The sequence below is a fragment of the Taeniopygia guttata genome, chromosome 18, assembly GCF_048771995.1.
Source record: "Taeniopygia guttata chromosome 18, bTaeGut7.mat, whole genome shotgun sequence".
Lineage (NCBI taxonomy): Eukaryota > Metazoa > Chordata > Aves > Passeriformes > Estrildidae > Taeniopygia > Taeniopygia guttata.
Genome location: NC_133043.1, coordinates 7885413 through 7900432, shown reverse-complemented (window position 1 = coordinate 7900432; position 15020 = coordinate 7885413). Strand labels below are relative to the sequence as shown.

The window sequence follows — 15020 nt, the reverse complement described above, 5'->3', positions numbered from 1 at the left end:
CAGAGTCATTTCAAGCTGTGAAGCACGCCTTCTCTTTTTGGATCTGTGTTCATACCCAAGTTATTTTTAGGACAAGTTTGCATTTGCTGTTGAGCTAAGGGGGAAGTAAGTACAAGGATAGGTGGTATCTTCAGGGTCATGCATTAGTTCAGTCACAATTGTTTGCTGTTAATGTTTTTTTCCTGCTTGATACTGGTAGGTGGGGGTGGCTTTTGTATTAGATGTGGCTGTGCTCTGCTGCAGTATAACCAGCTTGTTTAGCAGAGCTGCCCCCTCCAGCTGCTGTGGCAGTTACTGAGGTTTTGGTGGTTTTTATGCCTTCATCATTTCCTGGCCTACAGTTTATGATGTCATGGTGCTCATGGTTCTGATGCTGGTCAAGAGAGTCTCTTAGAAATCTGAAGGGGTTTGGGGCATTTTATGTCCAGTCTGAATTATATAAGTCTTCAAAAATGTACTTTCTTCTGCTAATAATTTATGCACTTCCTTTAATTGGCTGCTCCTTGGTCATAGCCTTTGCATGGCAGAGAATGCGAGGGACCTCTTTAATTTGCTGATATTTTATTAGCACCATAAAACTGAGACAGGAGTTTGCCAGCAGCTCCATGTGGAAGGTAAGCTAGAAAATTAGTGTGTGTTAAACCCTGTAGCATGTGTGTGTTAGTTGTTTGAAGGTAGCTGGATTGGTTTGAATCTCTTCTGCACATCTGGTTATGGCTCTTGTTTGTTTTTCCACAGAGAGCGATCGCAGAACTGTCTTCATTGCTCTGACTGTTATCAGTCTTGTGGGCACAGTTCTGTTCTTTCTGATTAGGAAACAAGAGGACACAAAAGCTCCAGGGGATGATGATTCCACTAATGAAATCCTGGGGGAGAGCTCGTAAGTGTTGATGGCAATAACATGTTGTCACATCTCGTTTGTGCTCCTGCTCCACAGAGGAACATTGTGCATTCACTTCCCCTCCCTGCTGGAAACATGAATGTTATCAGCAATCTGGTGGATCACAGATTTAACAGAAAAGTGTCTGTACTTTTACAATGACAATATATGAGAAATAATGTTCTTGATATGGCATCAAGGGTGAAGTTCAGTACTGCACATGAAATTTTTCCTTTGATAAGCAAGTGCCTTGCAAAAGATTCCCTTCACCTCTTCTACGCTGATTATTATTTATCTTGCCCTCATCAGCCCATTTGAAAGGCTGGAAAAAACAGAAAATACTCCTTTGTTTATAGGTTGTTTTACAAACTAGAACATGTTTTTCCTATCTTCTCTAAATACATATGCCACCCTGATAAATACATTAGAAATGCACAGTTACACAGATTCAGTGTGGTTTTGCCTGAGGCATCAGCTTAAATATTTTTGCTTTATTTAAAGAACAGTGAAAATGTTAGAAAAACATCAGTGAGCATGCCTGTGGAAAAAAATGTTGAAAGCTAAAAATGTTCAAAAGAAAGATTCTATTAAGCAAGCATTCACCAGTGCAGGCAGCAAATAGATTTTGTGGTTACTTTAGATCTCAGAAACTTTAAAAAATACATTGAAGTATTCCAGTATATAGTGCAGGGCTAAAAAATGTACAGAAGTTTTGAAAAATGAAGGTGCCTTCCAGCACAGCAATAAAGTGTGGTTTTTCTCTTCCATTTTGACCAAGTAATTTGTTTACCCAGGTCTGCACGAAACAAAATGATGAAAGCAGTGGCTGCCTTCAGTAAGTATAATTTCACATGAGAGTTGCTTCAGCAGAACCTGGCACCTCCTTGCCAGCTCTGTGTGTTTGTGCTGGTGATGTGATCATGTACAAACCACTTCAGTCACATACCTGAGTGCTCCAGGACAGATTTGGAGTGTTCCTCCTTTGATGTGATTTCAGATCCAAACTGCTTTACAACAGCATCCTTGTGCAGATGAGCACAAAAGGAGCAGGTTAATACTTGGGAAAGGCAGTGAGACTGAAAAATAAAAATCAACAAACATGTGAAGATAAAAAGAATTCAAATAGGTTGTTTGATTTTGTCACCAGTTGATACCAGTTAACAGTTTAGAGCTGAAGCATTTGCAGTTCCCTTTGAAGCTTATGTGTTCTGCCTGAGACTGTTAAGTTTGTAGTGAGGATGTGGGGATCTTCACTGAAAATCTGTTTATCCTTTCAGGAGACAGTTGCCATGAACTGAGAGTACAAAAATACAGAGAGCAGAAAATTATCTGATAATTGAAAATTGTGTATTTCTTCTTTAATATTTCCCCCACTGCATTTCTTACAAAATACAATTTTTGGAGAGCGTATTTCTTCTAGATGGCAGCTAAACATCTTTTTGTTTTATTTGGCATTCTGCTGTAATGAACAGTAAATGAAACTTTAATACACAGATTGCATAATAACCAGTTTTTGCTTTAAGCAAAGAGCAAAAGTAAACATAGATTATCTTAGTAGTATCCTCAGAAGTTTTATTAATTTTCTTTATTATTTCCTAACAGAGAAATCTATTACACTGAGCTTCACCAAAGAGATGCTGCTTCTCAGTGTTACCACAGCTTACACAGGTATGAAGCCAGCAGAGTTTCACCATGGAGCAGTGGCAAGACATTGTTTGGAATTTTAACCCCAGACTGGAATTTTAATCCATCTCTCTGCAACCCTTATTTGGATATTTTAATTAATTTTGGGTTACTCAGGATGTTTCTGTGTCATGGTGAATGTTTCTGTACAGGAGGAGGGGTGCATCCAAACCTGCAGGTGCTGGTTCTGTGAAGTTCTGGGTCCCAAAGTGAGAGGCAAAATTTACAGAGCTGGATTTTATGGGATTTGATATTGCACTATCAATAGTTTTGAGATTGTTTAATGCAGCTGTATTGCATACATTTAATGCAGTGTATTGCCTTTGAATTAAGAATGTTTGTACATCATACCTTCATTAAATCATGGGAGATTCCCAATGCTCTTCATTTTAGTCTTGGTTCTATTTGGACCCGTCTTAGTAATTTTCAACTGTTTTTATCAATAGAATTTGCTGTGGCAAGAGTTCTTTCTCTTCTTAGCAGATTTCAGTTAAACTTGGTCTGCCCTCCTTGGACCAATGCAGAGTTATAAGATAAAAATGTATTTTTGCCATATAAGTGATTCTGCTACCAAAAAAACCCATAAGATCCTTGAGTTGTTTTTTTGGGGGGGATTTTTTTGCTCATTATTTGGCTTCAGATGTAGTTTTGTTCATGGTCAAATTAGTTTTTTTTTTTTATAAAATACGTGCACTTTCAGAGCCTTAGCTCTGAGTCACCATTAGGAAAAATTATTGTTATGTGAAAAGAAAAACTTAAATGTGAACAAAATATAAACATTGCAGTTTACAGCAGCTCCTGGTAGAGAAACAGCAGGAGTAGCTCTGGAGTTGGGTTGCTCCAGCCACTAATCTGAGTTACAAATTACTTCACAGCACCTCCAATGTTGTGTTAACCCAGATTAATTCACATTAATTCCTCTGGGGATGGGGATGTGGAGCAAGATAACAAGAAAAGGGAGTCAGTCAGGTTTTGCCTGAATATCCTGGAATTTGGGGTTACAGGTGGCATAAAAATAAATCAGTCCAGACTGGGGAAAAAAAATATCTGCTGCCATCTTCTGGATTTAGGTTGGTGTTGCTACATTCTGTAAGAAAACAGAAAATTCCCTAAGGCCAACGAGGGTTTTTATTCCAAAATTACTGGAATTAAGCTGCTCCAAGTGCACCCCTGTTACTGAAGCCAGGCAGTCCATCCAGGGAGGGCAGGGTGAGCTGTACCAGCGTTTGGCTGTAGCCAAAAAGCAAAGAATACAAATGAGAAAGTTTTATTGTGAGCTGTTTTTCTCTGTTTAGGAATAACAATTTGTGTTGTTTTGAGTACACTTGTTTATTGAGTTGGTATTTTTATACTAATGGTTGCTCATGGTCATGTTGGCTGGGTCAGTGGTGCCACCTTTCCTCACACTAATGGCAATAGAAAGAAAGAGAATTTAAAACAAATAGCAGTTGTTCTTTCTCAGCTTAAATTCATTATGTATATATTAAAAAGATTCATTTTAGGATTCTTAGCTCCTTACTGGCATTTGGAGCTGCAGGGACTTCTAGGAATGACATAACTTGAAGTGGGGGAGGAAATCCTTAAATGGAATTGTGGCTTATTTCTTCAATTACTTCATGTTATTTCATGTGGCATTTTTTATTTGATAAAATTCCAGAGTTTTTGTAGAAGTATAAACTGTAGGTCTATATTTGTTTATTATAAACATATATGTATATATATATAGGTTTATTATAAACAAATATAAACATATATTTTATATATTGTTTAATATAAACACTACAGGTGTTGGGTCAAGAGTAGCAGCACTGAACCTGGGTGCCTGTGACACTTTTCTAATGTGGCTTTTAGGAACTGGTATGGAAGAATATAATAATTACATCATTTAAAATTCCCTCTTTGCTTTTATTACCCACATCTCATTTAAATATATGATTTGAAAGATACTTGAGGGGAAAACAGCCTTTAGACATAAAGATGTTTTCATGACTTTTATGAGAGTGCATCTATCAGTTCTGTTTGGTTTCTTTCCAAGGTTTGGTGCTGACATTCTTTTCTGGAGTGTATGGAACGTGCATTGGTGCTGTGAATAGGTTTGGCAGTGAAGAGAAAAGCCTGATTGGTCTCTCTGGTATTTTTATTGGTGTTGGAGAAATCTTGGGTGAGTCTAAACTTGCTACCTTTTGACAACAAAAAGCATTGGGGTGGTGCAGTTATTCAAAATGGGTTTGTGTTTTACTCAATAGTGTGTTTGGAGCTTCCAGCAATAATTATGTGAACAAAAATGAAATAGTAGCAATATAATTGGCACTGTGGTTCCTTACTGCACTGTGAATTATACCTTACACTGTGTAAAGTGGATGTAGACCAATTCTAATATTCTGCATTCTCTTTGGGTTAATGTGGAGGAATACACAGACTTCAAATGTGAGAAACACTGGGCTGCAGTGTTATTAGGGAATTGAAATAATTTTGCTATTTTAAATGTTATTTTGAAATAGTATTATGTTTGCATTCTTATTAGTTTTGAGTGATATAATTTTAAAATTTTTGAATAAATGCTTACACTAAGGATTTCTTTCTTTAAAAAGTTTGCTTGTGTTAAATGAGATGTGATATTTGAATAAATTTGGATACAGGTAATATTCATTAAATAAATATTTCTTTTTTTCTGTAGACTCAAGTACTGAGGTATTTAACAAAAAAACACTGTTCATTAGCAGCTCAGATCCATTGAGTTGCATGTTTTTCAATTAAGAGCTGAGCACAAGGCTGTCCATTTTCACTTAGTGAAGTTGCAATACTGAAGGAAACTGGCTGCTGGTTAAATACTTGCCAAAAGGTGAAATATGTTCATCAGCAACCAGCTGATCAATCTCTTGCCCCATTTCCCTGGCAAACTCCTTGGGGCTGTTTGCATGTCAGTCAATCTTTGTTATCCAATGTGGGAACGTTTGTAATTTAAATTGTCAGGATTTAAATCTCCACTTCTGATTCAATTCTCTCTTTTCTGCTCCTGCAGGGGGAGGAATCTTTGGCTTGCTGAGCAAGAAGAGTCGCTCTGGCAGGAACCCAGTGGTGATGCTGGGCATCCTTGTCCATTTCATAGCCTTTTATTTAATTTTTTTCAACATGCCAAATGATGCCCCCATTGCTCCTATGGAAGGAACAGATCAAGTTGCTTATATGATTCCAAGGTATGTGGGATTTTTTTTGCCTATGGCTGCTGTAACTCAGGATGTGCATAAAACAGCTTTTTTCTCTACAGAAAATTTCTTGAAGTTTTTTTTCTGTGTAGTGACTAACTCCCTGGAAAACGCTTTCAGGAATTCTGTTTTTATTAAAGGTAGATTTCCACCAGTGTGCACCCAATTTAGGAACTTGAATGGCATAAGAATAAAAGCCTGGGGATGAATAATAGCAGTTGTGTCACTTGACAACTGATGTTTCTGACATGTAGCACAATAGAAAGACCAGCATCTATTGTAGTGGGTGTTAAGATTTCAGTTTATTTTAAAACAGTCTCGGGCTCAGTTTTACATCAGGGAGCACCAGCCTTGCCCTGTCAAATTCCACTTGGTGTGACTGCAGCCTGTCCCTGTCAGTGTTTGGGGGGAGAATACAAAAAGCTTTCTTATCTCATCATTACAACTTTCTTTTGGACTGCATTTTTACCAATTTGGGTGAAAATCCTGTACTGTCAGTTCTGCAGACCCAGCTGCTAACTTTCAACTCTTAACTTGTGCCTGTGCAGGTGACTGGTCTTAGCTGGAGTATTTTTCTGCCAAATGAATTGTTATTTCTCTAACATTCCTGCAGATTTTTGAACTCACCATGTGCCTCAGCTTTTAATCACTGCTGTGTGGATTTTGTGGCTCCAAGCACTAAAACCTTATTTTAGTGCTTCTAATTCAGTGCAGAATTGGCTGCAGGTAACAGTAACAGAAGTCTTGGCATTCAAGAAATTAAAGCTGATGAACTGACTCCTTTTGCCAAGTCAGGCATTCCCAGTTCTTTCCTAGGGAAATTAAAAGTGTGATAACTTTCTTCCATTCACAGTTTCCAAATAAGCCTGGCAGAAATAGTTTATAAATGTGTGAGCTCTTTGATTGAATGGCTTTTAAATTGGAATTGCTTTCTCCTTCAGCAAAGAGGTGGCCATGCTCTGCAGCTTCCTGCTGGGGCTGGGGGACAGCTGCTTCAACACCCAGCTCCTCAGTATTTTGGGATTCCTGTACTCAGAGGACAGTGCTCCTGCCTTTGCCATCTTTAAGTTTGTTCAGGTATTGCCTAACACAGCCTTTTGGAAGTAGGATTGTTGGGGTGTTACTGAAATACTGGGTTCTTAATGAGCTGAGAAAAATGTTTCTGCAAATTATTTTATCCTGAATTTTGGTGTAAAATAGTTTTGTGAAGCTGGAAACAGTTTCCTGGGCTATGATCTTAAAGCTTTTGTCTGTGTTGTTTCTAGACAAAGTGGTTTGAAACACCACACTGAGATTTTGGTAGTGGATTTACCATTTGAAATGCCAGCTTGCAATGCTACAAACACTTTGGAGTTTGGTGTTCATTTTCTGCAGTTGAATGCTGTTTAAATAACAAGTAAAAACGAAATCTGTTGTGGGACATGCTGAAACATATGTTGAGGTATTAGGAAGCCTTAAGATTCTCTTTCTACTACAAAAGCATTCTGAGAGCTTCATATTAAGCTGTGTCTATATCAGTTTAATAATCCTTCTGTAGCAGCACCAGCCTGCAAATCTCCACTGATAATCTTTTCACTTTGTTTCTCCTCTCAGTCCATCTGTGCTGCTGTTGCCTATTTCTACAGCAACTATTTCCTGCTGCAGTGGCAGCTCCTGATCATGGTGCTGGTGGGTTTTTTTGGGACAATCACCTTCTTCATCGTGGAGTGGGGAGCAGCAGCAGCCCTTGCTGCCCGTGGCTCAGACTACAGCAGCATCTGATCCCTGTGCCAGGAGGAGCAGCACAGGAATGGGTTTTGGGAAGTGGCAAAAGGTGAAGGTTGCTGCAGAGGTTGAGATGGAGGAAGATGCTGCTTCAGTCCAACAGAATGTGGAACAGAAGGGGAAAAAATGCCACGTTTGAAAGGCTTTTATTCCTTGCTTTGGTCATCTGAGCGTGTTATTGTGTTGTTAAAAATCTGGTACTGAGAATGGAAGGAAATGTAGGGACCCATATTGTATTGAACAATTCTCTTTTGAAATGTCCCTTTCAGAATGTAATTGCCTAATTTCACTCCACCATGCACTACAGAATTAGTTTGGGGGTTTGTCCCTTAAATTATTTTTCCTATATTCTTGTTCTGCAGACATTTGAATTCCTGTATTGAATGAGATATTTTTATAAGGTAGATTATATTGCAGATCATGTCTGCACAGCTGAGAAATCAATTTGGCATTGAATTTTTCAACAATTAGATGTGAGGAAGTATTTCTGTGGAAAATGTTGCCTTATTCTGTATCCCTCAGCTCCTTGTTTCCCAACCAGTTGTTTGTTAATCTATTTCATGTGCTTAAGTTGTCAGATCCATGGGGGTTTTTTTGTTTGGTTGGGTTTTTTTCTGTTGTGGGCTTTTTTGGGTTTGGTGTTTTAAATTTTTTTGGTAAGGAAGTCAATCAGGTTATAGTGTGGCATGATAGATTTTATAAGAATTTGAAGAAATCACCCTTGGCTATCCCAAGGCCTGTGAAATATTGATGGTGGAAAACAGCTTCTGGCTCAGCATCTCAGAATTGAGCTGTGTTGGGAAAGGTGCTGAACCTTCCTCAGGGCTGTGCTTTATGGAGGACCATAATCCACAACTTCCCTCCCAGAACCCCAAATAGTTCTTTTGAGTTCAATGGCATTTTCATCAATGATGAAAATCTGTGATGGGAGCACTAAGACAGCTTTTAAAAATATAAATAATCTCAGAATGTGAACTGTCAGAATCATATTGCAGTGTTTATGCCGCTGCATAACCTGAAACACTTGTCCTGAGTTGTTTTATTCAGTCTGTTTTGGGAAAATTGAACTGTAATCTTACTCCACCAAATAGGAAAGCAAGGTTACTGGCATAGTAACTAAATTTTAATCCAGAACTGTTATAGATGATGTAACAGGCAGTGACTGCAGCTCACCTCGACTTTATCTGCCTACATAATACTCTGAAGTACTTGCAGTTGTGTTTGTCTGGTGGGCAGAGCAGGCATGAAACACTCAGAAGGTGTTTTTAGACACTCCATGGAGCTATTTTTAGAAAAATACCATTCACCAGCTTTCTTTTATGCCCAGTCAGAATGTTAATGCCTTGTCTTTAAAGACAAGTTTAAAAAGACTGTTTTACATGTCAGTCGCTCCCAGTGTAACTGTGTAGGAGCTCCCCAGGTTAACCCTGGGGAGGGAGGGTGGCATCTCCTGTGACATTTGCTGTCACTTCGGCTCTCCAGGAGCAGTGGCACAAGTGGAGCACAGCCAAACAGCTGAGAGGCATCTTCTCACTGGGATAGAGAAAGGGATTTTTAAATTCACAGGGATGGAGAAAGGGATTTTTAAATTCATGGCAGGTTTTTGTTGTGAGATCAGCAGGGTGTTAATGGGGGGATTAAAGGGCACCTGAACATCCAGCAAGCTGAGAAATCTGTGAGGACAAGCAGGAGAGAGAGGTTTGTGTGTATTCCCAGGAGATTTAATGAATGATGTAAAAAAGAATGAGGCAGAACATGGATTGGAGTGAGGGGTTACCAGAGCCATTCCAATCTGTCAGGCAGCCTGAAAAAGCATTCAGTGTTCAATCAATATGTGATTAATGGGACCAGCAGCACTGCAAAGCCTCTCTCTCACCCACTCCTGTTATCCTGCAATTCGAAGCATATGATTTTTATATACTGAGCACTACAAAGGTGTGGATTAAAGGGTGCTGCCACTGATTAAAATTCTCTTGTTGCTACACATTTGCATTTTCTCCAGAGTACCAAAAGGGATAAAGAGCTTTTTTTTCCAGATAAGGAATTGCTGAATTTTCTTTTCCTCTGAATGCTTTTGGGGCCCTGTTCTCCCCATTACATTAATGAGAGCAGAAAGACTTAAATGTTCACAAGGAGCAGGTTTTTTTTGTTTTTTGTTTTTTTTTTTTTTAGAGTGTATTTGGGGTAAAAAATGATTCTTGGATCTTGTGGTGATGAGTAGCTTGTAAGTGCTTTTCAAACCATGTCATTTAATTGTAAGTGGGTTATGGCTCTCAAGAAGTTGCTCTTTAAATTGACCCCTTTTAATGATGTGATGTTCATATAAGAATTGTATGAACTATTTTATTAGAAATGAAAAGTACTAAGTTTATGTAGTTTCAAAAACATTTTGAAACCAACTCAGAGGGATACTAATGAAGAAAGACTTGTGGGGTTTCAGTACCTCGGTGAATCTGATGCTTTACTTTTTTTATTTTGCTCCGTTCTGGTCTGACTCAATATCAGATAATCTTAGCAGGCTGCTCAGAACTCTTTATAGGGTCATTAAAGGGAAGTATTATTGCTCTGTGACAAGTTTTTTCAAGAAACCATGACACTCTCCAAGCTGTATCATGGATGGCTATTCTTTTTTACTATTAACTATATAATACTGCTTTTGACATTTGATCTGAAGAGAGAGGCCTCAGTTATTCATGCTGCTGATGACATATGATTGCTTTTCACTTATTCATATTTCTTGAGTATGCCAAGAGGTGAAAAATCCTCTCCAATGTACACAGCTGTTAATTTGGCTGAAATTTTTGGTGTAGCAATATAAAGAACAGTAACACTGACATCCATTATGATTCCATCTCTTAATCTGTTAATCAGCATTTACCAGCCATGAGGCTGCAGCCCCTTCATTTCACCTCTGTGGCCTTTGAACAATTTCATGTTAATCTGAATTGGGAGCTCACTGTGAAATAAAGAGGGTTTTGAAAGGAAGGATTTTGTTTTTTCTGTTTGGTTTATATTAGAGATTTCATCTTTATAAGCAAAATTATACATGAAGTTGCTTTGGTTTATTAAAAAGTTCTCTTTCATTTTTACCCCCTCGTTCTTTTAGGGTGTTATTGTGGTTTAATATCTTGATTGAATATCACATCCTCATGTTTTTCAAACAAATGCTAAACAGGAAATGAAAACTGCTTTTCTTGACAACTGAGTGCCAAATAAGCTGCTACAAATTAGTGTTCACTGAATTTCATATAAACATACCTGTATTTTGTCTTGCCAGTTGGTTTTCATTTTGATACATGGATGCATGGATTGAGAATTTCCAGAACTGTGTACTTCCTTCCTAATTAATGATGTGATGTTACTTTTGTGTAATTTAATTACTTTTGTGTTAATTTAATTAGGTACAATCTATGTTAGCAAGTTGAGAAAAGGAAGAGAACCATTATAAAATAATTTTTAAAAGTAATTTAAATTTATAATTTTCTGAAGGTACTGCCAAACTCTTAAAGGGCTATAAAAAAAAAAAAATCCCAAACAACCAGAACCCCCAAAAATCCTTAACCAAGATCCCTGTCTTTGCAGAAACCCTTCTGTGGTACAGTTATAAAAAACAAGAAATCTTGTGCTGGTAAGTTCTTCAAGTATTTGTGACCATTTTAAAATATACTGGAGAGAGAACTTCCTGGTGGGATTTGCTGTGACTTTATGGAAAAATAATTCAAGTGTTGAAAGCCAAAAGTTCAGGACCACATGTCATTTAAGCAGACAAAGTTCCTCTGGACCTGCTTGGAGTTCCACAAATTTACTTCAGCTGATGAATGTGGTTCCCTGGACTCCAGCCTAAATGTCAGCAGTTAATGCACAGAGGGGTGTGTGAACAGAGCACTAAATTCTGTATTTTAGGGCAAACATGAATTGTTTGCTGTCAGTATAAATAGGAAATATAATGTTCAGCATCGTGCCAGGAGCCACAATACCCACCTTGGACCCAAACTGTGCAAGTGTGTTAGTCAAGGCACGACCTTTCAACCGCAACCATTAATTTTTCTGGTGAAATGTGTGTTTGAAGGCTTCATCCACACCTCTGTTTTCCTAGGAGACCCACAAATGTTAATTGAATGGCAGCAGCAGTTAATACCATGTTTTTCTTTATCCCTGTCTAACATGCAGGTGGAAATAATAAAAGATGGGATCATTTAGAGATGGAGCTGAACTGGGAAGTTTTTGCTGCTTTACAAGGACCTTGCCCTTCTGATAGGACTGTGCAAGATTGAGACTCATGATTACCATTCAGAATGGTGCCTTGATTAATTTATTTTCAGAGGTTGAGTTAGTACCACAGGGAAGCACCAATAAGAGTGGGGAAAACATCCTTAAAATGTGCTAAAGAGCAAATCTGGAAGTGAGAATTAGTGGGAACATGAAGGGGGTGCTTTGTTCAATTGAGTTTGTGCATTAGAAATTGAGATTTCTATTTCGTTCATACTGCCTCTGTTAAGTTGGTTATCTCAGCTGTTGGGAGTCTTCCTCCAAGCTCTTTTTATTTACATTGTGACACTGTGCAGAAGTCGATGGCAACTTTTTTACCTTTAAAAGGTGTCCTTGGGTTGGAATTGGTGGTAATTGGGAGCAGGCTCACACAATGATTATCCCTAATGGAACTCTGATTTCAAGTGAGTGTACTGACTCTTCCTTTCATGGTCACAAGCATGCAAATAAAAGCGAATTACAGACATTGTTTTTGTTAATAGGCTCGTCAGGATTGTTCTTGTCATTGTTTTAGAAGAGGGAGACACAGTCTGAACTGATGGCTCTTGGAAGTGCTTTGTAAGAGCCAGCTGAGGGAAGTGAAGTGTTTGGTTTAGGGCTAAGTAGTCCTTTGGAAATGCTTCATTCTGGTTTAGACACCCCAGTGAAGTGTTTCAGGGAAATCAGTGGCTGCTTCAGCCTTAGCCTGTTCCCTTGGCCTGATTGAGAGTGCATCTTAAGGAACCCGTGCTGTTGTTGAGAGGAGAGGGGTGTAGATGTTGGTTTGGGGATTTTTGTTTGATTTTTTCCTTTCCCGGTATCCTTTCCCAGGATTTCAGTTACTTGCCTTTTAACTCAAGTGGTCTTGTCTGAAAGGCTCCAGAAAATCAATCAGATTTGTGGAGTGTCTGTGTCCTGTTTATCTAAATTTAAATGTGGCTGCGGAGGGCTTTGTCCAGGCTCAAAGTCAGGATTCAGTGCAGGCTCCATCCTGCAGCTGAGGGGAATGGAGGGAGCAGCAGGGAACAGCTCTGCTGCCTCTCATTTGGCTGGGTAATACATGAAATAATTCAATTGTAGAGGTGAAGATGCTCAGGGTAACAAGGAGGAGGCCAGTACAGATGAATTCTGCCTGCTGCAGTTTTCCCTCGAGATTTAGTAATTTGTAGATGGGCCAAAATCCACTGTGGTTTCACCAGTGTGATCTTTGAATGGCCTTGGCATTCTGATTTCTGAGGGAAAGAATCTGTATTCAATACCTGACTGTACAATCCTTTATCTGAACAAATAGAAAAGAACCTTGCAGGTTAACTTTCGCTGTGCACAGCCCTTTGAGTCTTGGATAAAAGGACATTCAGGAGTTTGCACTTCAAAGTTAGTCATGAAGGGAGGAAAAAATAGAAGGTTTGTGCCTTAAATGGAAAAAAAAAATTAGTCATTCTGTCATATGAAAAGGAAATTGCTATTTAAGGTCACTTAGTGAAATTAGCTTCAATTAAGCATCCTTTCTAAATGCAGTGCTTGTTGTCAGAGCCACTCATCTTGTGGTAATGCCTGACCTGCTGAGTTTATGATTATTAATCTGTGTAAAAAAAAAAAAAAACCAACCTAAAACCAAGCAGGTTATTATCTGTGTAATCAGCTGTTGAAAGGAGCTTTGCTACCATACATCACTATTCGTTTTGTGCTCACAAAATTGTGACTGACAGCATTTGTTTCCCAGCTCCAGAGCTGAGTGATGGTGCTGAGGAGGTGTTTCCTCAGCTGGAAATCCCTCTGAGCTGAGTGCTGGGGGCTGAAAGCAGAGGCAGTGGAGAGAATCAGAAGCTGCTGGAGTGTCCCTGCTCTGTTCCAGATGTCTGACTGATGGAGGAAAGCACAGCAGGGAGTGCTCAGCCTTTTCCCTCACTGAAATTTCTCAAAATACTCATTTAAAATTTGCAGGCCAAACTTCTTAAGCTGCCTTTCTTCCCATTATACCCATTCCTATAAAATATCTGTAAAAAAACACACTGCTGTGGTGTCACTGTGCTCAGCCTGACACGGGGCAAACCCAGCAGGCTGAGCTGCTGCTCCCATCTCGGTGTTTTCTCCGTGTCTAGGTGACCCAGCCATGGAATTGGCTGCTCTTCCTCCCTGCAGGGCTGGGATTCAACAGGAACATTTGCTGTAATTTGAAGTTTTGGAGAAAATAGGACACGAGTGAGCCTGAAAAATGTGCCCTTGCTGGGGGTGGCAGTGCCTCGGGTGTTGGCCAGCTCATCCTGCCTTGGTAGCCAGGTGTGCTTGGGGAGCCCAGTGTGTCTGCTGTGGATGCAGCTCCAGGCTGATGGATGCATTCCCTGGGCTGGCACAAGACCATGGACTACCAGACACTTTTTTCTTACCCACTCTGAGCTTTTTCTTTCACCAGGCAGGGGAGGTTTTGCTTGGCATTGGTGACTGGGCTGGTGAAAGGGTTCTGAGGGCATAAACTGGGCAGTTTTACACACCCCAGTCTGAATTGTGGGTGGAAAAAATATATATAGATGGTCTTTCTTGGCTTTCCAATACCAGCTCACTGTCACTGTGGGTCTGGATTCACTACAGGATCAAAGGCAAAAATTTCAGTTTGTGAGGGAGCCAAAGGGTGCAGCAGCATGTGGTCAGGGGAGGTTGGTAACAAGCCAGGTGAGAAGCAGAGGGGAGTGCTAAAATACGTAGGAGGAAAACAAGAGGATTATATTTCATATTCAGGCATCCAGGAGTTCTGAAATGAGGACGTGTTGATAGGTAGCAACACTGAGGGATCAGCAGAGCTTGGGTTCTGCTTGTCTGTGAGGCTGCCCTGAGCAGAACAGAAAGAGCTCTCTGTGTCTTCTCTGCCTTTTGAACTCACAGCGTGTCGTGGTGTGGTTTGGTTTTCCTCTGTGTGAACATGTGTCACTTCATTTGGAGGGGAAAGAAAGGTCACGTTGCTCCATTAAAAATTAAACTTCTTTTCCGCCGGTGGTGAAGCTGCAAGGTGGCAGGTGCTCAGGCTGTGGAATAAAGGAGTGGGAATACCCTGGGTAGTTTTAAATAGCTGAAGGTGCAGTTTGATGGTCAATATTTTCCTGAAGGGCTACATTTAGCAAGAATGATAATGTTCCCAAGTCATTGACTGAAACTCTCAAATGGACTTGTTTTGTTTCTGGTGGAATTAAAGACTTAGGATATTGATAATACTTAGATGTGGAAACTGGTCAATATTTTCTACT

General features: G+C 39.5%; 1 protein-coding gene across 7 annotated transcripts in view; it reads left to right on the top strand.

Annotated features, from left to right (window-relative positions):
* Positions 1–15020, top strand: part of MFSD11 (major facilitator superfamily domain containing 11) — a 31412-nt gene that overhangs the window by 9548 nt on the left and 6844 nt on the right. For 6 of the 7 annotated variants that reach the window (XM_030287159.4, XM_041719846.2, XM_072936902.1 and 3 more), the window contains 7 exons: positions 739–880; positions 1675–1715; positions 2483–2548; positions 4599–4724; positions 5586–5760; positions 6711–6846; positions 7363–10622. In XM_030287159.4, coding sequence (XP_030143019.4) covers positions 739–880; positions 1675–1715; positions 2483–2548; positions 4599–4724; positions 5586–5760; positions 6711–6846; positions 7363–7530 — 854 coding nt within the window. In that variant the 3' untranslated portion in view covers positions 7531–10622. Of the gene's footprint in view, positions 1–738; positions 881–1674; positions 1716–2482; positions 2549–4598; positions 4725–5585; positions 5761–6710; positions 6847–7362; positions 10623–15020 lie in introns of those variants that run through there. The other variant, XM_072936904.1, reaches the window with a different exon arrangement.